Genomic DNA, 24,885 nt, shown 5'->3' on the forward strand with positions numbered 1-24,885 from the left:
TGCTACGATATATCAGACGAGCAACCGTGGCTATGCATGCCCACGTGAAATGTATGATCAATGTTCATACTACCCATTCCTGCCCTATCAATGGCTCCGTCATATCAAAAGAACACAGATGAAATATGGCTTTCGATTAAACTGGGAGGTTAATTTTCAATTGGTCGGTAATAACGCTGTAATGGGCTCACACTGAGCAGAAAAGTGTGTCACATTATTATGAAGGTCAAATTCTCCACTGTTTACTCTTTAACATGCAAAGTCCATTACCAGGTGTACACGTAAACATTGCTTTCCGGTCCCCGGGAAGTGAATTCTTCATACAAGGTTTGAATGCCAATTACATACCACCCCCTGGATGGACTGCAATTGCCGATATCTGTTTGAGGTAATGGAGACGTGAAGTGTGGGGAAGGGGCTCAGAACGGTACTGGCATTACACGTGAGTGTTAACCATGCATGTCCTCCAACACCCCCTTCCACCTACATATTGGCCCTTCTCAAAAGCCATGCCCTCAACTCAACCACCCTGGTCCTGAACACCCCTTACGCCATCCTCAAACCTAAACCTGCTTACCCCCTCCTCCAACACCACCTCTCACTTTATTTTCCAACCCTTCTCAACTCCAACCCGCCTCAAACCAGAAAACTCATCCCAAAACTCCATTACCTTCTTAAACTATCCCAACCTTTGTCATCTCGATGCCATCCTGAACCTCAACCCTCCAGCCCCCATCCTCCAATGCCACCCATCAAAACCCTTCTCAACCCCCTCCCTCTCAACTCCACCATTTGAAACCACCATAAACTTCGTCATCCCCAATGGCCTCTTCCCCCTCCCTCTAAACGCCAAATAACTAAAACTGGAGTCAAATCCAGCTACTTTTTTCTAGTCATAGTATGAAACTTTGCATGTTTAATTAAATTCCTAGTCAATTTTCAATGACTAGGAAAAACCACTCAATATTGTGACCGAGTTGTCACTGCCCCTTCTCATCCATCTTACCCTCATCCATTACCCTTTAATACCACCTTCCTTGGCAAACCGACTGTCAACTTCTTCATCCTTCTCAGTCCCCTTTAGTCCGAACTACTACCCTCCATCAGTGGCGTCACCAGACCTTTCAGTCTGGGGGGGCACAGGGGGGCACCAGCAATTGATGGGGGGCACTTAGGTGGATACGGATCGCCGTCCTGGGGGAGGGGTCTAAGGGGAGGGGGTGCCCCCCTCCCCTTCGGAAAATTTTCGCATACGGAGGATGGGCTAGATGCAAAATGGTGCCACATTTGATGCTAAATTCGATCTGAAGATATCTCCAGAAATTGCTATTTTCGAGGTAATGATTTTAACAACGCGCAGAATTTTTTTTTACCAACCCAAATCTCAGATGGGGGGGCACTCGGGGGGGCACTAGGTTTTCCAGGGGGGGCACGTGCCCCCCCTGGCCCCCCCTTGGCGACGCCACTGCCCTCCATGACACCTGCAACTATCTTACACCACCACCTCCCCCCCCCCACCCTTCTCAATTACCCCACCTGGACCCCCCCCCCCCTCCCGACCCACCCATTCTCTCCACCTTCTTGACTACACACCCATTCTTGAACACACATATTGGAAAGCTATTCATACATTTGTATACAACACATAGGTTAAAGTAATACATTTTAATGTCTACTTGATTTTTGTGACAGTTGTTATTTTACATCTTTTTGGCCAATTGTGAATAGTTAAAGTTGTTGATGGTTCAAACGCTCGAGAATAAAAAATACGGCATTTTTGGCATGAGGAGCATGTTTACACCTGAGGAATTTGTATAACATTGTATACAGGTATTTGTTAGAATGTAATACCTGTGAATATTTTTTAAATGGGCGAAAAGGGGGCAAATGGACATTGTGAATAAAAATAACTAAACTGACTATGACTTGCCTTCAATCTCTCAAAGAAACAATATCTGACCACTTTACATCGACCCCTTGCAAAGAGTTATAAACCATAAACATTGAGGATTGGTCTTTGTACTTTCATTGCTTTGTACATCCATTGTCGCTGAATTTAAATTAAATAAACTATTTCCCAATGAGGGCGCTCTTTGCAAAAGGTCTATAGTGCCAATAATATTGATGTACAGGGTAACTGAACAAATAATTCCGTCTTACAATGCTTATCACTTGCTGCAATAGTCTAAGCACCGCTTGCTCTTGGTGTCGACAATTTCACATGACAAGTGACACCTACCCTCACTAATGGTGGCCATTCCCTCAATGGCAAATTGGAGTAAAATACCTTGCTAAAGGACATCAGATCAAACATTTTTTTTTTGCACAAGCTGCACCACTGCATTGTGTTGCAAATAAATTTCTTCTGGTCCATCGACAGGCAAATTGTCTTAGCCACTAACACCAATGAACCTAGTTTTAACGCTCGGTCTGTACAGGTAAATGTGTCATATCGACGCATTTGACCAGCCAGGCAGTACAACAGGGCCATTCAACTTGTCGAAGTTCTCTTTTTTTTGCATTTTTTTCAAACCACTTTTAGCCATTAAACACCACAGGAAAATCTCCACTGGTTTTCATCAAGAATACAGAGATAGTATAAAATTGGGTGCAACACTGCATTGGTGGGATGGTCTGCTGGTAATCACGGTGCAGCTGTGAACAAGTACAAGAAAATCACTGCGTCCCTCTTGCATCCGAATCCTCCTCTGTCAAAATGGCGTCAATCTTCTTTCTGAAATACAAATGTAAAACTGATCATTTCAAATGTATTTTAATGACAAACGATTCTCATTCTGATATTGAGAGGGGGAAAGCTGTAATTTTTGAGAGAAAACAAAACTATTGCTAAAGATATGCAGACATTTCACCTGCGTGGATGTGAAGGAAACTAAAAAGTAGGGCTGTGGTGCTACACTTTAAATAAGGGAATAAATATTTGTTTGCAAGGTATTTAAAAAACTCTGTTTAAGACCGGTTGGAGTCTAGATGGGTGATTATTACCAGAGGAGAATCCCATTCATAAATACCTATTCGGTCAAAAAAACAAATCTTTTCGGTCCAAAAATCAAAACAAGTCAAAAGCTAGACGTTGCCAACCATTTTGTTTAACAATTTTACTTCATGTTTTATGAAACACCTCTCTGACTTTAGTATGGAATGTCTCTCTACAACTCCTTGTCTTATAAGGAGATTGGCGTGCACGTCGCGCGTACTGCGCGATGTCGCGCAAAATGCAGCTGGGCTGGTGTAGTGTGAATTTCGGACCTTGAAATACTGATTCACTGGTAGTATTGCGCATGCCTACGTGAGGAATGTGAACGTTCAACAAATGAAACGTTAAAAGGCACTGGATTTCATGGGAGTCTAAATTTCATGTGACACTGGAAAAGTGTTTAAGACCAGCCAGCCATGTCTTCATCATCCGTTTAAGACTGGCCACGTGACACATCCTCGACCAATAGGAATGGGTAAACTGTATTAGGTATTTGTAAATATATAATCAATGGACATTAGATGAGCAGATCAAGTGGTAACGATAAGCAGTTATTAAGCAACCGTCATCTTAAAAAATATAGCCACTTTGTTAAAATGGCCAGGCCTTGATTCCATTCAAAGCAGGGTTCAATACACCGTGCATATCAATGAAATCTCAACTGAAATTTAAGAATCGTACACCTTACAAAAGCCAGGTTTACCAATTCACAGAAAAACTGTAATTATTGAAGAAAAACAGTTGGTTTGGATTATGTTTGGTTTTTTAAAATAGAGCTGTCCCATATTTTGGAATGGGAGTAAATGTCCTTGAAAATGGAGATGCGGGCGAAGAACATACGTAGTTTTTCTGAAGATACATTTTACAATGTTACAATTTTGAAATGTCATTTTGAACAATCAATCATTTCCTTTTGCAGCAAATCAATTACAAACTGTGACCCAGAATTTGCAATTCAAGCCTCTTGCCCCCTAAAAAAAGTTCTTAGGAAAGGTTTCTTGGATCATATCCAGGTTTTTTGTCCCAGTGATAACGATTAGTGATTTATAAAAGATGTGTTTTTATGTAACTGAGTTGTTGTTGTTTATAGCGAATCCGATATCGGTCCAAAATGCAGGTCAAGTATCGACAAGGTAATGTGGCTTTTGAAGCCAAAGGGGGCCGGCACAACTGTCAGGTTTTGTTTTGCGAGTCCAACTTTTTACCCCCACTGTGCCAAGCAGAAGTACAACACATCTGCCAGAGTGTGGCGTCAAATCAAAAACATGCGATAAAAATGCAATTACTGTTTATCGCGAAATGCGATTCAAACGAACACCGCTATCACAGGGATCGTGTTTTCGCAGCGACTGCCGCTTCGTTATTGCTAAAGTTTTGAGACCAAAGCGCAAATTGCAGGTTTTTAATCATGCTTTTTTTTTCTTTTTTTTCCAACATGGTGTAAGTGCCTACCTTTCCTGCGAAGTAAGGGTCATGTGACCTTTGACCCTGTCGATGAACTGGGGTACTAAGGTTGGGCTAACATTTGAAACAAGCTGTAAACAACTCTGGGGGAAAAAAATAAAATAAAGAACATGTTAGATAAAGGCAGGAAAAAAATTACTTTCCACTAATTTGTGGGGATTATTTCATGTTGTTCTAAATTTCAGATGTAGTAGTGCGTATCATTGTGAATGTAAACGATTGACTGAACACTGACCGTTTGTGCCTTTGCAATTTCTTGACTAGTTTCAAGCAATTTACACATGTAAACATAAACACCAACGCACAAAATAGATATGTAAGGCAAACAGTCTGCAAATTTCTAAAAAAGAGACCCTCAAAAATCCTGCTTCGTGTAGGGGAGGACGTAATGCACATTTCTGCTTCTGCAAGAACCTTACGTACGGCGCTCAACTGAAGAAAAGGCAAAAACAGTACGTCAGAACGTACAGAAAAAAACCAGAATATTGCTTTGAGCAACAGCATGTTGCTCCACAGCGACACTGCAAAACAAGATTATTTTTGAGGCTGGCCCACTGTCAAATTGTCAGATTTGTGATAGAATATGAACAACTTATCAACCTTAAACTGATGGGCAAGCGGCCAAATTACATAAGACTGTTATTTAACGAGATGAATCGATGCCCAGCCCCCGCAAAATTGTAGGTCAAAATGGGTATTTTATGGGTCGCCGATAGTGCACCCTTTGAAAAGGAGGAGATACGCGCTGATATACAAAGGACGTGTTTTTCCCACACTTCTGGACTCTGCAGTGTTTTTCTGTGTTTTTAAACTCTGCTTTTGGGGTTTTTTTTATTGTTTATTTGTTTTTCTCTCTTTTTTTAATTTTTTTTTTAGCTTGATGATTATTGTGGCTTACAATCGAATCGACTTATTTCCACAATATATTGATATCTTCCCCGGGTACGGTCAGTAAATTTACTAAACAGTTTCCTTTTCTTTAAAACCCTTGCACTCTTATCTGCCATTGACTTTACAAGCAACATTGAAGTGTTTTGGAAAGTGTAACAAAGCAAGGATGAAAAGAATGTAGTATCCAGACGCCACTTCAGCAGTTGTGTACAAAGTCTATGGAGAGTCGAGAACATTTTCAAAGTATTTCCTAACAATGTTTCTCAGTCCCAGATTCATGTCTTTTCAACATTTTTGCAATGACTGACCTTCATTTGGATGATATATGATGAAAAACGTAATATACATGACATGGCATTTTGGCTGGTAACCTGTTTTGCTTATCGCATTATTTTCTATACTAAGCAAACATATTGCTCAACAAATATATATGCTAAGCAAAAATCAGCAGAGTACCAGTCATGTGTAATATACATCACATGGCATTTTGGCTGGTAACCGGTTTTGCTTATCGCATTATATTCTATACTAAGCAAATGTTTCTCAACAAATATATATGCTATGCAAAAATCAGCAGAGGACCAGTCACGTGTAATATACGTCACATGGCATTTTGGCTGGTAACCTGTTTTGCTTATCACATTATATTCTATACCAAGCAAATATATTCTGTAATTTCCGGTTTTTACTCTATAAAAGTGCCCCCACCGTAGCTTGAGTTCGTTGTGCAATTTTTCTGACAGAGTGTTTTTAAATACTGGACAAACAATCCTTGCCCTTTGTCCAAGACATAAAAGTGCATACTTTTTGACAGATTTTTGTTGCAATTTATATTTATTCTATCGCCAATAATTTCAGAGATAACCTTCAGATAGGCCAGTTGTGGCAATATCCCTTGGTCAGTACAATGACCAGAGTAAACAACCCAAACCTAAACAAACAGACCATTGGTCAGTGCACTTTCTTATATCTGTTTTATATCTTTGCCCGGTAGTTGGGACACTAGACCTTTGTTTAAAAAAAAAAAGTAGGAATACTGACTAAGTTGTGACCTTCACAAATCTGAATATTAACCCTAACCACCCCAACTCCATCAAAATCCATCCCCCATTTTGGTGGATTTGGGGGACTTGGTCCAGAAGGCCTGGCGTGACTAAATATTGATGGAGTATGATGGACTTGGGCCTAATGGCCTGAAGCAGTGCTAGGGGTATCCGATTGATTTTGCCTAGCTTCCTGTACTGCAATTGTGATAAAAGCCGTGTGTAGCAAGTCCATGAATGTCAACCAGTGCATCAGTGGTGGATTCCATTATGTCATGTACAGTTTTGTATTGGACGCACAGTGATTGATGGATTTTGATGGACTTGGTCCAGTTTGTAGTAAAAGACGCTAAGGAGTTAGGGTTAATATAAAAAAAAATTTACACCTTTAATTTGTTGAGATGAACAAGGCATATCATAATGCAAATTGACAATTTACCAAGAGTATTGATAGTGACATTACCTGAGTGATCATAAACTTTCTGGCAAAACAAAATCAGAAATGGTTTCCAAAAATAAGGTCCTAAGAAACTTCAAGCAAAGTATTCTGTTTGAACCGTAAGCTTTCCCCGTATTGACTCAGTGCATGAGCAGTAAATGACACTTTTTTACCAATTTCTGGAGTAAAAAAAAGTAAAGTCTGTCACGAGCCAATGTGGCTCAACAAGCCGGCGTTTATCTCCGGTTTCAGTAGCATGAAACGACTGAGAACATTTCTACTCCCCCTGGATGGGATGCTAGTCCATCGCAGGTTACTCCCCAGCTAATGCCGGTACCCATTTATACTCCTGGGTGGAGAGAGAGGCAGGTTGGGGTGAAGTGGCTTGCCCAAGGACACAACATATGGCCAGCAGCTGGATTCGAACCCCTGACCCTCTGATCAGGAGTCACGAACCCCAACCACTGGGCCCCACTCCCCCATTTTCTGGAGCTACAGCGCAAACTAGGAAGCTGTTACTGATCGTTTAGATGAATCTACTTACAATTGCTCTCTGTTTGTCTGTGGCAGTGATGCAGGCCTCAAGATACTCCTCTAATAGAACATTGCTAAAAGGAGACGAAATATAACTATTATTCAAACGTATAAGCATACATAAATTAAACAAGCGCAGTAAAAAACACATACATTTATTACAAAACATTAAAAAGCATGATAATTCATCACAAGAAATAACCAAGCTTCTAAATTTCCGCCTAAAAATTCTACAAAGAAAGAAATTTTGGTAAAAAAAAATATAGGATGATAAAAAAGTGATTTGAATTTATTGTTGTTTTTCCTAAAAATAAAGATAATGAGAGTGGGATTCCAGAAATCTCAAAACTCCATTTAGCCTAACCCCTAGGCCCTCTGGCTTGGATGCAACTTCAATCCTGCAAAATCCTCCAATTGCCACCAAGGAAAAAATTGAATTCAGCCTAAACCCTACAAAATCATACGCTATTTTCTTGAATTTAGTCTGTGGAGGGTGACCACTGCCTCAATCCTCCAAAATCCTCTGCCTATTACTGCTATGCTTTGAGGCAGTGCGAATGGCGTTTAGAAGCAGTGCGGATGAAATACGAGAAACACACAGGGCTGATTTATGCATGGCTGAACATAACCAATGCAGGATATGGCCTACTGGCTTGACATAATGCATCCTCCACAAAAAAGCGATACATCTTTGCCATTCATTCTCAATCCTCTAAAATCACCCAAAACCGGGCAGGACGCTTTTGGCGGATTAATATATTGAGGAGGAGTAGGGTTAAAACTGCTGGTATTTTTTTTTTTCAATTTACCTCGGCACTTTGTTTTCTTTCTTGAAAAGCTCCAGAACATCCCTGTAGAGTTTTAATTATAGAAGAAGAGGTTTTTTAAGAAGAAACAACAAGAAATACGACATTTTTAAGATCTGTGAACAAAAGAAGTAAACAATATTGCACAATGCCACGTCTCTAGTGACTGAAAGTTTTTCGATCAAGGGAACTGAGTCAAATTTACTCCCAAGGCAATCTGAGGTTTTTAAGAGGGACACTGAAGTTTATTTGCCAAAAATTGAGTCAATATGATGCTTTGCAACAAAGTAAGGATAGAATGAACAAACATATGATGCCTTCGGAAGTTTATTATGGTTTAAAACTCTAATTGAATGTGATTTCAATTGAAAGTCATCTTTGCAACACAAAAATAAATTAGAATCAGTGTTAGATTCAAGTCCATCACAAATCCTTTCACAAGTCCTTTCATAAAACCAGTCTCAAGTAACTGGACGAACAATGACAAAGGAATGCTTTGGTAACAGAATGAATCTACAGGGGGACTTAAAAAGCAAGATGAGTAAAACAGGATCTTTGGAACGAACAGTACAGGCGCGGATCCAGGGGTGGGGGGATAAAAAAAAAAAAACAGCTGTCATAAATGTATTTTTTTTATAGAAATTCATGAAAAATAATTCCCCCCCCCCTTCTCTGACACCCAAAAAAATTATACAGGTAATAATGTCCGCCTGTGCACAAAATACGGACAGAGCCAGCTTGGTTCGAGGGTATTTGTACACTATTCTGTAATTTTGTATTAATAATTGTCGGATTTGAACAGCGCCCCCATTGAAAGTATGGTACGAGACACCCCCCCCCCCCACCCCACCCCCACCCATTGATTTTCTAAGGCCAAGTGTCTGAAGAAAAAAACATTTCAGAATTTTTTTTTTTTTTTTCACCCCCCTGCAAAAATTCCTGGATCCACCCCTACAGTACGTCTAATGAATACAGAAATTCTGGAAGCTCTAGCAAGGACATTTGAAATATGAACTTGCAGGGACTTGTGATAGACTCGACTACAACACTGGTTAGATGCCATTTGCCACTGGAAGTGAAAGTGTCAAATGCGAAAACTTGCATGTTTACAATGGCACAAGAACTGAAAGGTCGGACAAAGAACACAGAGATCTTGGCTTTTAAACCCAGGAGTCACCACAACCATTAAAACATGTTATCTGTTCTCACCATGCTTTATCAAGATGTTTGGCCTTCAGGCAAATCAGAGCTAGATGTGTTAGGCTGCTTGCCCTCCAGCTGTAGAAAAAAAGAAACTTGAATCATTTCTTTGTTTAAATTTGGAAACTACAAAGATGAAGTGTCTTCAAAAAAATTGTTACCTACCTCCAAAGAAAGAGAGCAACTCAACAAAACATGAAGTTTTCATGTATAAAAAATCTCTGAATGAAGCCTTGGTACTATATGGAGTGAATACCATGCGAACTGCAACAAACTGCTACAACGGATTCTGTTGTATATTGGCACTATGGGCAGTTACCCTGCTAAATGCAACAAGATGCAACACTCATGGGACTTGACTGCTTTAAATGCAACACAACTTTCTACCACTGTTGCTTTCTGTTGCATTTAGCAGGGTTACGGTTGATTATGCTGACAAAACGGTACGGGCAAAAATACAAATACATATTCAAACAATCAAATACAAATGTGAATTGAACAAAAGATTTCAATTTAAAAGAAGTTTAAACGCGATTGTTCAGAAGTGACTCAAATACAAAGTGAATGGGGACTTACTTAACGGGATCCCGCCTTGATTTTGACTTCGCTACGACGGACTTGATTTCCATGGCGATATCGAAGAACTCCGAGGTTAGCTGTGTCGGGAGAAAGACGAATCCAATTTTAGTCACTTTACACACAGGTGTATCTATGACTGTGCCAGAGCAGGAAACAAATATGACCATGGACAAATTTTGCTCCAAGGCTCTGGATCCGAAAAAACGTAACAAAATCGCAATGCGGTACGAGCAAGAAGCATGACTACGACCAACGTGCAATAAACCGTCTTATTCAAGACGGGAGGGGACCCAAACTCTCTAAAACCAAAAACTCTTCTTTATCAAAACAAAAGACTGATCTAAAATAAGAATAAGAGCTTCTGATAAGTTGACAAGAACTTCAAACAAGACTGTATCAACTAAACCAGTGCTAAAACTATGAGTGAATAAATTAATGCACTGATGTATTTGGGGTACTAGCAGATTAAAATCTACTTATTCAGGGCGCAAAGAATGGAACAAAAAGTTCAGACAGGTTCGATTTTTAGCTTCATATAATATGGTGATTATAAAACCATGTAACTTTGGATCTTTATTATTTGTCACTGATTACTTAGCCTTTGGCCGGGAGAACCATAAAACTGTTTTTTGACTTGTTTCTTGTCAGGTCCCATGGTAGCAGATGAGGGAGGAATTTATATTTTCAGAGCTGGATCAGTACCCATCTATGCTCACTGGTTGAGAGGCTATTGTAGTAAAGTGTCTTGCCCAAGAACACACCTGTAGAACGCCATGGTCTAGTGGTTACGGTGTTTGACTCATGTACGAAGGTCCGTGGGTTCGAACCCGGCCAGGAACATGGTGTTTGTGCCCTTGGGCAAGACACTTGACTACAATTGCCTCTCTCCACCCAGGAGTATGAATGGGTACCTGTGAGGGTCGGGGACCGATTGAGCGCTGATATTGGCTGCCGCGTGGTCCCATGGCCTGATGAACGGGGTAATAATTGTAAAGCGCTTTGAGATTGTTGATACGATGGAAAGCGCTATATAAGCACAATTATTAATTACTAATTAAGCAACATGTTCCCCATCAGGGTTCGAACCACCTACCATCGCTCATAGGTCACAACCATTGGACCAGGGCTTTACATATAATCTCTAAGTTTGTATAGAATAAACGCAACAAGTTTTATTTCCCCTTTTGTTTCAACGGATCTTACCTTGTCATCTATATCCGTTGCTTGAGACATCACAGACAGCAGGGTTTCAAGAAGTTGTTGCTGGTAAAGATGACTAAAGTGACAAACATCTGATGAAAAAAAAAATCAACTTGCTCATCACAAAATGAATGACAACTTAAATTGCACACATTTTGAACTTGGGGTGATAATTATAAACACTGTACGCTCCGTGTTTCGGCAAGAATGTTGCAACCTGACGCTACTTTTTTCTTCATATATCATCTCAATGAAGGTCAGTCATTGCAAAACTATTGACAAGACATGAATCTGGGACTGAGAAACATTTACAATTTTGTTAAGAAATACAATTTTCTTGACTCTCCACAGACTTTGCACACAACCGCTGAAGTGGCGTCTGGATACTACATTCTTTCTGGTGTTTCAGATTTGTAAACCCGTGTTTTTATACACAAAACTACTTTGCAAACACAATACCTAGAATTGGAGAGAACACAAGGTGAAACTATCCAACAAAATAAGAATTAACTAAAAATTGTCGAACCTCTCCAAATGATGTCGACTTTGTCGTAAACGCCGGCCGTATCCATGGACCTCAGCATGTCGATGAATACCTGGACACTAGGAATCAATGCCTGCCGTTTGAAAAGTATAAAAATGATCAGTTTGTCAAGATTTGATAGAATAAATTTACTCCTTGGGTAGTATATTTAAATTTCCCCCAAAAAGCACGATATCGGATTTTGTCCTTAACCAGATAAAAATTCTGGGACATCACTACAAAGTCACTCATTGCAATAGCCACTGACGTATATCAGGTATCACGCAGCCGGTCAAAACTTTACAAGTTCGTTGGTCGAGTGGTGAGGACATCTACACTAGTCAGTAGGAAGGTCGTGGGTTCGATTCCCACCACAGTAAATCAAAAGGTTATCGGACAGCATCGAGCATGCAGTACTTACGAAAGTTGTGCTTGTGGAATAACATTGATGAGAGGCAAAATCAACAGTAACCCTCCTGCTATTTAAGCAGTCACAGACAGTCAAAATGTCCATCCACTTCCCCTGCTATACTTTTAACACAGGCTAGTCACCAGCAGTCAGATCATATGTCGAGCAAGCACTGTGACTAGTCACACTCAGTCAACAGACCATGAACAGACAAAGCAGGCAAGTTGTGGGCACAGCTGGCTTATCAATTACCCACAGTCAAAGCAAAGCTTATCGAGTTACATAAACAGTCACGGCCAGTCAATCCTGCTTTATGCTGGGAATTCTTAACTGTTGAAAAGAGTCACTTGATTGATTTTGACTGAAAGGACTACTTGGCACAGAATGTATGTTTGCATAGGAGGGTTAAAAGCCTTATGAAATTCATGCTATTTCAACTTGTATTGAAGCAAATTGTGATTCACACAGAAATCAAGTCAAAATAATTTCACGTTTCCAAGTGATTATCACCCAGACTTCCCTTTATTGCAAAACAACACCAAAGTAGGGAACTTACCGAGGGTACCAGCTTCTCATAATATTCCATCATGGCGTCCACGCTGTCCATGAGACAGATTAGATGGAAGAATTTACCACTGAAAAAAGAAAAAATTACAAATAAAGTTTTCAGGCCGTGTAAGATTAATAATAAATAATTTGGGGGCTATTCATCCTCACTCACAGCTGAGAAGCTGAATTGCGAAGGACGCGGCTACAACATGGTCGAGCCGAAGGCATGTAAAGGCGCCTTAGGCAGCCGCCTTTCGACCCATGTCTTACCCCAGAGCACAGCCAGAGATTGCAAGTGTTGATTTTTTGCGGAGGGAGGAAAACCGGAGAACCCGGAGAAAAACCGCCATGGCACAGGAGAGAACCAACACACAACTCTACTCACATATGGTCCGAGCCAGAAATCGAACCCAGGCACAGCCGTGACAGGCAACACTTTTACGCACTAGACACCCATGCCACCCAAAAATCTCCTGCAAATATACTAGAAACTCAACATACCAAAACGAGTATGGACTGGACTGATACAAAAATGGGGAGTTCAATAAAATTCCAATATTGTTCTCTGGCAACTTCGACCGCCAATGCTCTGTGTTTTTGTTTGTAAAACTTGGAGGCAAATTGGGATGGTCATTATAGTTAAATGTGAGTTACAGTGGTGTTTGTTACAGCGACGTTCTACCGCATGTGTTTCCAAATGTATACTCACTAGTAGATGTTCTGGCCGAAGTAGTCACCAGCGAGTTTGTAATTCTCAGCTGTGTTGAGCAGCAGATCCACCCTGTAGGCAAGCTCAATGTCTTTCAAGGATAAACACTGAAAAAGAAAACAAAGGGGAAAAATCTGGTCCTATGTGAATTGCGGCAAATAATCCAATGCCAGTCTCTGGCAAACTATTGCAGAGGTTAAGTTGCGAGTTTTTGCAAGAACGTGTACTCCTAGGTCCTGCGTTGCATCATGTCTAAGTGTGTGAACGTCACCAAAATATGCCTTGGCGACACATGTACAACTGCTGGCTTGAGAAGACTGTCCCATTAGACACAACTATTTTTCGACGTTTGAAAAAAGATTTGCGTACACAGATAAAAATGCCTACTTAAATTCGTTCATGCCAATGGGAGCACGAAGCTTCAAAACACGTTGCCGTAAAAATTTGACAAACACGCAACTTAACTTCTCTATTTTTGGCTAAGATCTTGATTTTTCTTAAGTAAACAAACTCTAGCAATATATTGATGGTATATTACAAGAATTTATTTTGAGAATAAAGCCCTTTGCTAGAATTTTCCAATGAAGACTTAACATCACCCAGACAACAATTAACAAGTTTATTGAGCATAGTCACGCCCCTAACCCCCCCTAAAAAAAAAAAAACATTTAAAGTAAAGAAGCTGAATGTTACTCACAATATTCATTGCATTCTTGAAGAAGTAAACTGTGAACAAGAATTGAATAAGAAATACATTTAGAATTTCACAGATTCCAAATTTAACAATCCTGTTTACATATCACACAAATATAAAAGCGAAAAAGATTTCACAAGGTTAATCCACAGTCAAATTCGTCAAAATTCAAATGCATTCAACTTTTGGGAATTCGGAGTACAATAAATACACACTAAGGATTTTTCGTTAACTATACAACTGGTTTTAATTGCTAGCTGGATGAAACTTACTGTCTTGCTCGTGTCGTAACGAAAAGCTCATGCCTTCTACGGTGTCCATGATGTCGTACAGAACGTCGCTAGGAGGAAGAGCTGAAATATAAAATATGACGTCAACGGAAACGAGAGAAATATCAAAGCCAAATTTCTGACATTAACGTTTAAAGGGAATATACAACATTTGCAAACATCAAAAAACAAAACTACCAAATTATTATGAAATATTTTACTGGACTGTTAGTGAATGACAGTCTAAAGTATCCTGTAAAATCGTGGCACCTGGTGTGCTGTCATTTTCAAGAAAAGTGGTATTTTGTATCAATTTCCAAAACTGGTCGGCTGACCACCGTTGGAAAAAACTTGCTTTTTCTGGAATACTGCCCCAAATTAACCATATTTAGTTAGTCCGTATTTTGTTTGCATTCGATTACACACCTGTGAACGGTAACACACCAGCTAGACTGGTTCCCTGACCTTACAATTCCCCGACGTCTATATGAACATGAACACTAGACTACATGAACATGATTGCTTTTCTTGGTTTTTTCAAGCATCTACGAGCCCAAAACTTCAAACAAGTCAGTGTGATAATATTTGCTATAAAATACCAACCCCCAAATCCATCCATTTCTGAAAATTTACAGCAAAAGCAAATGTTGTATTTTCCCTTTAACAAAAATTTGTTTACAAAATCCTCCACAACAATGCCCCAGAGTATCTCATGGGCCTCATTCGGACTCCGCTCCGGTTAGCTCATGATGCTTCACGAGCCCAGGACCTCCACTCTGTGGGGTGACAGATCCTTTACTGCAGCGTCAGCCCGAGTGTGGAACCAACTCCCTCTGGCTATCAAATCATCTCCATCCATCACAAAACTTAAGACAAATATAAAATCTCACCTGTACAAACAAGCTTACTCTCACAACAAAATCCTAACTTGACTTTCTCCTCAAGCGCCATGAGCGCCTTTTTAGGCGGATACCGACGCTTTACAAAAAATTTACAAAAGTGATTTTTAATTTGCAAATGTTTGGGTTCACAATTTGAAAAGAAAATCTCTAAACTGAACAGTGTCTTCCTGAAATGACATCACAGCAACAGCGCCCTCAGTTGTCAGGAAAAGTATGGAACATTTGAAATGTTTAAAGAAGTGCACTTTACAAAAAACAAATGACTAAAATGGATATCAAATAGTTTTCATTCATTTAAGACCAATAGAAAAATGCAAAAAATATGTTTCCAATTAAAATTCATGTCAAGATCCTTTTAAGAGCTCGAACATAAGACGGATTGAAAAATATTAAAATACACTTACAATCTTTGTAGAAGATCATCAGAAGAAGATTGTAGGTGCCTAAACTTGGCTCTGCAAAACAGAATTTTGGGGGAAAAAATATACAGAAGAGTTAACACTACGTGGTAAGAATTCACACATAGCTTTAAAACATGTCATGTAGTCAATAAGCAGAATAATACTGCTTGGAAAATGTATGTGCTAAGCAGAAATCAGCTGGCAACCAGTCACAAACTGTGCGTACTGGATGTGTTTTGAGCTGGTTTCCTGTTTTTGGTAAGCAAATATTCTTCATGCTTAGCAGGTTTATCTAAATCTATCTAAGCAGAATAAAATTGCTTAGCATATGTATAAGCTAAGCAGACTGGGAACCAGTCACAAACTGTGCGTATTGGATGGGAATTTAGCTGGTTACCTGTTTTTGGTGAGCAAATATTCTTCATGCTTAGCAGATTTATCAGTATTGCACACGGGTCTATGAGAATTGGCTGCAGCCACGTCCCATAGACTCATGTGTAATTTAAGCAAGTAATTCGGACACGGACTACGAATAGCCGGGATCATGTGACACAACCTCGGCCAATCAGGACAGAGTAGCGTCTTGAGGGGCATTGTGGGTACAGACCTATGCCGACGGCTTTCATCTCAGCGACGGTCTGCAGGGCCTTCTTGCGTCCGACGATACCCATGATCCTCAGCGCATCCAGCATGGTGTTGAAGCTGTGGAGGTTGGGCCACACGCCCTCCAGCTGCATCTGATTCATCAGTTGCTGCCGGGGTTCAAGAAGAATAACTGTAAAGTGAGTATTTTGTGGGGCGCTGTGGTCCAATGGTTACGGTGTTCGACTCGTGTGCCGTGGTACACGGGTTCGAATCCTGACCGTGGGAACATGGTGCTTGTGCTCTTGAGCAAGGCACTTTACCATTATTGCTTTGTCCTTCGGATGGGACGTAAAGCCGTAGGTCCCGTGTTGTGTAATGCACGTTAAAGAACCCAGTAACACTTGTCGCTAGGAGGAAAGGTTTGCCCCGGTGTTTCTGGCAGTGCCAGCAATTATGCGCCACAGCACCTAGCAAAAAGGTGCTACATAATGGGTCTCATATGTTCATATACTTCATTTACCTGGCTTTGGTTGCATTCTCCCCCAGCGCTTTGTATCCTCTGGCAAAAAGCGCTATATAAATACAGTTATTATTATTATTATTATTATTATTAACCAGGGATTCGAACCCAAGACCGTCAGGCAGCAGTCCCAATAGAGTGATAATGTGATCACAAAATCATTTGCTACTGGAACTATAAAACAAATTAACCAATGAAGGGGAAAAAACAAATTCAGGCAACTTGGCTCTTGTGTTATTTGAAGAGCTATGGGAAATAACATCAGATTTTATGTGAAGCACGGCGTATAGCAACCAATGCAATCCCAGAAGATGTGAGGGTATTGCCTTCCATTATTAGGAAGTATGAACACGTGACGCCTCTCATCCATGCACTGCACTGGCTCCCGGTTCACCACCGAATTGTCTTCAAGATCCTCACCACAGTCTACAAATGTTTCCATCACAACGCCCCTTCATATCTCACTAGTCTCATTGACGTGTACCACCCCAGACGACCTGGCCTTCGGTCTGGTTCAGACAACACACTGCCTGCACTTCCTAAAGTACATTCTCCGATAGGGGAACGTGGTTCTATGCACATGCCCTACGTCTTTGGAACAGTTTTTCAAGGGAAATCCGCTCAGCACAAACACTTCAAGGGTTCAAGAGCTGTCTCAAGACTTATCTGTTCAATTGTTAACTGCTTTTACTTTTTTCATTAATTTAGAGTCTCAGTTTCTGTAAGTTACTTTGCTGTTAAGCGCTGTGATACCTTTTGTGTAAGAGCGCTCTATGGGCTCCGTGCGCCGATGAAAGAGGGCGCCCTTTTACCTAGCTACGACGTCCCATGGGCGGGACATTTCGCTGGTTGACGTGCACCGTTCCTTGTGTGTGACGCACGTACACCAGGGGATTTGTACTATGTACACGCAGTGGCCGCGCTTCGCAGCAAATGAATTGCACTCAGGTAAGATGGCATCGGTCAGTCACCCCCAACTGTACTCTCTTTGCCGGTGAGGGGGTGCTTGTGAACGGAGCGGATAAATGCTTGTTATTATTATTATTATCATTAAAGTTATGTCATGGGAGCTAGATAAGCCTATTCTTAAATTTGGAGATTGCGAGAGAGGGGCTACTCACATATATAACCTTCCACCGTTCTGCATAATCCTCCCTGATGAAGACAGCACCCTGGATGAGGGCGTTGTAGGTACGCACGTCGGCCTGAATTCCTTTTTCTTGCATCTCATTGTACAGGATGAAGGCTTTGGTGGCTGCCCCGTGCTAGATTGAACAACAACAAGTGCCAAGATTTCACAGCATGTCTAAAACGGTAGAGTACATCATTTGCAGCTATCCAAAAAGTAACTGACGAAATTATTGTTGAAAAGCATACTTGGTTTAACGATTGCAGGTCGGGTTTGCCAACATTTTACAGTACCAATGACTTATGAGTGCTGTAGTTATAATGGATTGATTACATAAACACAACTACAAATAGAAACAACTTTATGAAAACATAGTGCCTTTCCCAATTTGAAACTACAATAACTGGTATCGTTTCAGTTTGCAGTATCACCATGTGGTAATAACTACTGCTTAGAAGATATTTAGTTCTGAAAAGAACTTGTTCTGCTTATTATCAACTTTCGCTGAGTAGTTTTTGTTCTGATAAGAACAGTCCCTGACGATGACTAGAGCAGGCTAGTCCAAACGTTGGGACCAAAGACAAGTTCTTTTAGAACTTAAAGCAGGACTGTTCTTATCAGAACAAAACCTACTAAGCGAAAGTTGATAATAAGCAGGACAAGTTCTTTTCAGCAACACTGTACCAGATATACGCCATGTATGAATCAGCTATTTTTAGACCATGGCTTCGATTTTAGTCACTGTGCAGAACATTGAACAGACATCAATACCCATTAGAGGCACAGCCGTATCTACGGAATAACACAACATTTTAACCATGACGCTACAAAGTTTCTGGACGATTCCGTTTTCTACCTTAATCATGCCTCGAACCATGGAGCAGTAACTGTGAGCATTTCTCTCCGGTAATGCATCGAACAACTTCTCAATATCATTGTTTTCTCTGAAAATACAACAACAACAAAATTAATTAATTTTTGCCGTGAGTATTTTTGTGACATCACAGTCTCTTTGCATTCTCATGATGCAATTATAGAAAAACTTAAGTCTGTATTTTTTTTTCGATGAAACTTACTTCCATCTGGCTTCACTGCCGGTCTTTTTTCTCCTTGACCTCCGACCTCTGTTCTCAGCCTCTGATTGCTCGGTTACTTCCACAGAATCTGAGTTTTCCTGCGGGGAGAAATTTCAAACCAACAAATTGAAATAATGCATTACAAAAATTACATGACTACATTTTTTGACGTAAATCTGTCTTTTTATACTGTTACATCGACAGAGACAGATAAAACTTTTATTGCATTTAAAAAAAAATTAACTTTTTCCCCCTCGTACTTAAGGATAAATTTTGCTACTGACTTGTTCTTTTTCTTCCCCTGTTGTCTCCTGTGCTTCAGCTGCAGTGTCGGGACTGTAGCCATGGTAACACAGCAGGTCCAACAATGCATTGCTCGTTGCCATGGAGACCAAAGACCCTGATAAAATCAAACCAAATGCATCACAGCGTAAACAAGACTTTGGTTCTGGTTTGATATTTTAATATATCGCATGAAAATCACAAAACACGTTATCAGGCACACACGAGTAAAACATGAAATCCCATTATCTGATGTCTTATCGTGACTGACACCACGCCTATTTTACAGAACCGCGTTATTTTCGTTTTCACAAACTGTCAACCGTCACAGTGCAGCACTTCTAGAGCGCACTCCGTACATTTTCGTGTTCATAAAACCGACACTGATCTTAATTTCACCAGTGAGAAAGTTTTTTATTCACATTTTTGTATAGTCCCACAAGTAAACGGATGGATTAAAATCATGTCAAACCTTTCAAAGTGTTTTTTTCCGAATTGTATTGCAGCAGCATGATTGCGTGTTAGTTCGTGAAAACGAACATGATCTATTATGCTTCAGTGTCCGATGTGCGCGCGTACACCCGGGTGTCAGTTCCTGAAGTCGAAATTGTTGATTACGCGGTTTTCACGAACTGACATCCACTAGCCCGTTGAGTGTCATTCGTTGTGTCGGTGACGACATGTTCCTTTTTGAACTATTACATCCCAACTACAGCAATGGCCCCAACTATAGATGGGACCGTCCCAACTATAGTTTGGACACGTCCCAACTAATGTGATCCCAACTATAGTCCCAACTGTAGTTGGGATGATGCCATTCTCACCTGTTTCTAGGAGTTTGTAGAACATGTCAAGAGCCTCTTTCATATCGGCGTTCTCCACCCTTTCCAAGACGGCTTCCTCACTGGGCTCATCAAACAGATATTGCTGCTGAGGAGGGTAGAATGCCTGAGGGAAACAATCAAGGTCATGTCAGCTCAATAGAAATCGGGCACTATACTCAAAATTGTTGACTGGTTACATACAGTGCCCTCTAAATAAACTCAAACTCAACAACTGAATCTAGGGAAACTAAAACCGTTCCTTGTTGAAATGCTCATAGTTGAATCGCTTATGGGTTAATTATTGAATTAAAACAGTTGAGTTATAAAACTCTGAAAAGTTGTTTTTTTTTTTTTTTGGACAGAGGTGAGTTCTAAAACACATATGGACTGACATAATTTGGTCCCCAGTGCACGTCTATGCACCCCTCGGGCCTGTGAGTAACCAGAAGAGGGTCTTATTTACCTCAGCCTTCGGCCTCAGGAAATAGGACCCACTTCCGGCATAGATGTGCACTAGTGACCTCATTGCCAGTCTATATGTGTATATTAGTGCCTTCATAAAAAGATGAAGTAGTGGTTGGTTTGGTGACTAGGTGCTGATGTTTTGGTTGTTAGGGTAAAATATTTTGATGGCGGGGGCAGATACTTTGGTGACTAGCGACTGATATTTTGGTGGCTGTGGGATATTTTGGAGGCCAGGGGCCAGTGTTTTTGCACAGGGGCCAGGGCCAGCTGATATTTTGGTGCCTGGCCTTGGGCTGATAGTTTGGTCACCAGGCAAAACATTCAGGCGACTGGGCGGATATTTTGGGTGGCCAGAAGCCACTATATTTCAGTGGTGAGCAGTCAATATTTTGGTGGCCACAACCCAATATTTTGGTAACCAGATGCAAATATATTGATGTTCTGGGCAAATATTTTGACTGTCAGCGGCAATGGTGGCTGGGGCCCAATATTGTTCTGGCCACTGCAACGGCTACTGGTCAGTAATATCATTTAGTTCACTGGGCAATAAATTGTCTGCTGTTACCTCAACTTTAGGAGCATCCCTCTGTATGGCCAGGAAGTGCTCCGGCCATTTCTTGATGACGTACTGAGCAGCCTGTTTGCCTGATTCCGTTGCTAGTGCATATCGTCTCTGAGAAGGAAAAAAAAACAGAAGACAACCCGCTCTGGTTTAGCACATTTATGAGCAATTTTATCTGTTTTATTAGGTGTGTTTATTGTATTCTCTTGTGAGCATACTGGTTTGTGCGCAAATGGGCTCAGTGCGCCAATGAAAGAGGGCGCCCTTCTTCCTAGCAACGACGTCCCATGGGCAGAACATTCAGCTGGTTGACGCGCACCGTTCCTTGTGTGTGGCACACGTGCAACAGGGGATCTGTACTATATACATGAAGTGGTACGGCAGCGCGTCGCGGCAAAATTGCAGTCAGGCAAGATGGCGTCGGTCTGACACCCCCAACTGTACTTTCTTTGCCGGTGAGGGGGTTCTTGTGAACGGAGCGGATATCGCGTGAAGTATGCACGACTTATTTTATTCTAAATGTGCACAAAGCCATAGACTCTTCGCGTAAGCATCAAGCGTTGCCGGCATGCAATGCGTTCCAATGTCTCTCCCGTTAGTCTCTCCCAACTCTCCCTTTCTCACCGTTGAGGGGGTACTTGTGCACGGAAAACATTGGTCTCCCGCAACTCATCCATTGTAACTTGTGCGCAGAGTCGGTGTATTAGGCTGCAGTTTGGTCAAATATAAATTGACAGTTTCAATTCTTATTTTGAAGCTGATGACCAAATAATGGATTACACTAGCACTGAATATCTGTAATAAATTGGCCTTACCCGCTCGCCACCATTTCTGGGTAGCAAAAAGGGATCGTCGTGGAACATGTACGGCGATGCTGAAGGATCCTGCAAAAAAAACAAAAACAAGGCGTGTTTAAGGAGCGTGCTAAACTCTTTGCGTACTTGTTTCATCCTCAAGTGCCCTTTTGAGACGTGACATTTTCCCAGCTGGAACGAGTTACATTACTTAAAAGATTTAACCCTCGAGTATGGAATTCATTACCTTAAGGCTGGGTAATATTCGGCGCGAATGCAAACGCGAACGCGTATTTATGATGCCGGGGCAATTTTTTTGCGCTGCGCATTCGCAAAAGATGAGCACACTTCGCAAAAGATGAATTTGCAGCGAATGTTTTCTAACATCATATTCGCTTCACATTTGCATTCTCGTGAAGCATGCAACGGCTAGTTTTGGACAGACTCAAACATAATGCCATGCGCATAGAAAACAAACTCACTTTTTTGACTGTATTGCTCAAAGCTTGAAGTACGCTCGTTGGATCTCTGCAAGCAATAATGGAAACAGAAAGTCAGATAAAAGAATTTAAGAAAGTCTGTAAAATAAAATGGATTTTGAACAATTGGATGCAGAAGCAGCTGTTGACAACAATAAAGCCTAAAAGTCTGAAATCTCAAAATGTCTGAAATTTGCTCATTTGTCCCAATTATTTTCAGAGTCTGAAATTCTACAACTAATTGTTGACTTTTCAAAAATTTAGTCCCAGAGTAAATTCAGAATTTTTTTTATTTCACTGTGGGAAAGTTGTTTTTTTTATGTCCACTTTGGGGAAAAAAAGAACGTTGTGAGACTGATGCAGGTGTTCTTTCGTACCTTTTCTTCTTTTTGGGAATCTGAATTTCCGTCTGTGGTTTTTGGACAGCCGCTGCCTCTTGTCCATAGCATCTGCTTATATTGAGCCACCTATATTTCAAACATTGATAAGAAAAGTTTGCAAATGTGAACATGCACACGTGAACGTACATGATCCTGAGGACAGAAAGACAAAACAACAGATTCTTTAACCCTCCCTGGGAATTTTACTAGGATGCAACCTGAATCCTGCAAAATCCTCCTACTGCCTCCATGTAAAAATTGCATACATGTACAACCTCAATCCTGCGGAAAGCAAGACAACGAGAATGCTCTCCACGGCAATGCACCAGACGAAAATTGAACTCACTTGCGGCACCTGAAAGCGGTGTGGTACCCACATACATCGCGCGCGCAGATTTTTTTTTATGTCATCACGTGATGCATACATTTAAATAATTTAGCAAAACAAAATGGAAGACAGCCGTTGGAACTGGCGTATTTTTACGGACAAGCCATCGAAATCGTCAAGATTTTTCACATTTTTTTGTGTGGTCTGTTTCATTGGAAATGTCGATCATTAGGCTTCGTAAATGACTGCTGAATGTATGAGGTATGTAAATGAACTCTGAGGTGGGATATTAGACATGTTAGAACTTAGAGGTGAAAATGAACAATTTTTGAGAGGCCATTTTTTTAGGGTCTCTTGCTACCACATTCTAACGAACAGGTTTTGCCTCCAGCGTTACATGTGAATGAATATGGAGCATGTCAGCTGGAGTTACTCAAGCTAGATGACGCGCAGGTCACTGGTCACGCAAAATCCAACCAATCAGAGCGTGAATTCATCAGAGTATCCCAGCGTCCTGTTTGCAGGGCGGGGGGTACGAGCGAAGTAATGAATGCAGACAGAGCGGTGTTGCAGCGCCCTCTATCGGATGTCACCGATTTAGTTTATGTGTTCTGTTAACCACCGGTGCACCACTGACAACTTCACGACACAAGGAGAAAAAAAAACTTAGTCGTAAAAAGAATATTAAGTAAACGTGCCGAATTTGCGCAGTTAATTACCACAACTATCTTGGTAGATACATCGTGCATTCTTCAATCACAAAATTCATATGCCAAAATGTACTGACCTGCGTAGACATGAATTCAGGACTGGTTTTGAAGGCAACTTGCAAAGTGTGAAAATTCTCCTGGGCGCCGCCATTGTGAAACTTGGCGTCTAGTCACCAGACGTCATCAACCACATGTAATAAGTTATGAAAATTAAGCAGGGCACCCGACTATACCAGTTTACCATTTTTTTTATTGAGGGCGCTCTACTGGTTTCACGTGCACTCATCGAGTCGCGCGAATATTAAATCGCCACATGTCGAATTGATTTCAATCCCCCCCCCCCCAAAAAAAATGGTATCCCTATCAGGTGAGTACTATTCATTTTAAAATGGCTGTTTTTAGTATCAGTTTAAAGATGTACTGTTCATGTTACCCGAAAAAGAGTTGAATTTAAATTGACATTTATGAGAGTTGGTCCATGGTTGAGTGGTCCACCGCCCCCACCGGCATGACAGGACAGGTGTAGCATAGCATGAATTTAGGTTTTATGAAATACGGACTCATTGTGGTATTGCGCATACTCATGCATTGATAATTAGGAGAGGGACCGGTCACGCGTGAGAGGGTTTAACCAATAAAACTAAAAGGGAAAAAGAGTCCGATTTTCATACGAGTCCAATTTTCATGTGACACCGGCACTACAGTCATGACAGTGATGTCATATCAGGTCAAACTTGTTATTGTTTGGTAAAGTTAGAGTCAAAGTGTTTTTATCATTCCAAAGTGAATTCTGCAACCTAAAACAGACTTCTCTTAACTCTATTGACAAAAAAAATGTAATTTTGGACAGTAGGCCCTATCTTTTAGTCGAATTGCAGTATCTATAGCCCAAGTAACTTGGAGTTGGACACAACTTACATGACTTATGGATGGCCCTTTTTAATATTTGGGAGAAAAGATTCCAATATCTGGCAATCACTTGTCACCCCTTGCACAAACCCCATGAGACTGGTCTGACACTTTCTAAGTGTTTTTCCCCAGTAAATACTTCAATATTTTCCCTGCTAAATTTGACTTTTTTAGGACATATTAATCACTTTCTGATGGCTGTCTATAGGTCACTGCCAGGAAAAATTAGTGATGG

General features: G+C 40.8%; 1 protein-coding gene across 2 annotated transcripts; it reads right to left on the minus strand.

The window, feature by feature from the left end:
* Positions 1 to 1,646: 1,646 nt before the first annotated feature.
* Positions 1,647 to 23,975, minus strand: LOC119720676 (pentatricopeptide repeat domain-containing protein 3, mitochondrial-like). 2 transcript variants are annotated; one of them, XM_038190469.1, is made up of 24 exons: positions 23,819 to 23,975; positions 22,701 to 22,790; positions 22,327 to 22,372; positions 21,866 to 21,934; positions 21,054 to 21,161; positions 20,024 to 20,147; positions 19,202 to 19,317; positions 18,918 to 19,015; positions 18,698 to 18,785; positions 17,834 to 17,977; positions 16,215 to 16,359; positions 15,611 to 15,661; positions 14,308 to 14,388; positions 14,039 to 14,067; positions 13,342 to 13,448; positions 12,640 to 12,718; positions 11,678 to 11,768; positions 11,155 to 11,243; positions 9,949 to 10,028; positions 9,382 to 9,450; positions 8,176 to 8,217; positions 7,377 to 7,440; positions 4,448 to 4,542; positions 1,647 to 2,734 (listed from the first exon to the last, which is right to left on the minus strand). In XM_038190469.1, exons 1-24 carry the CDS (start codon positions 23,890 to 23,892, stop codon positions 2,677 to 2,679), a joined length of 2,037 nt encoding a protein of 678 aa, XP_038046397.1. In that variant the 5' UTR covers positions 23,893 to 23,975; the 3' UTR covers positions 1,647 to 2,676. The 2 variants fall into 2 exon arrangements, with proteins under 2 accessions (XP_038046397.1, XP_038046398.1); XM_038190470.1 differs by having other exon boundaries at positions 1,647 to 2,730; positions 4,444 to 4,542.
* Positions 23,976 to 24,885: the final 910 nt, after the last annotated feature.

Source organism: Patiria miniata, unplaced genomic scaffold, assembly GCF_015706575.1.
Source record: "Patiria miniata isolate m_02_andy unplaced genomic scaffold, ASM1570657v1 HiC_scaffold_9, whole genome shotgun sequence".
In the NCBI taxonomy this organism is placed as follows: Eukaryota; Metazoa; Echinodermata; class Asteroidea; order Valvatida; family Asterinidae; genus Patiria; species Patiria miniata.

Coding starts and splice junctions, on each gene's coding strand:
- LOC119720676 (XM_038190469.1), bottom strand. CDS start 23,892: ATGGCGGCGCCCAGGAGAATTTTCACACTTTGCAAGTTGCCTTCAAAA. Junction 16,360..17,833: donor AACGGTGGAAGGTTATATAT/GTGAGTAGCCCC, acceptor GAACCCCGGCAG/CAACTGATGAATCAGATGCA. Junction 8,218..9,381: donor AAACATCTTGATAAAGCATG/GTGAGAACAGAT, acceptor AAAACTCTACAG/GGATGTTCTGGAGCTTTTCA.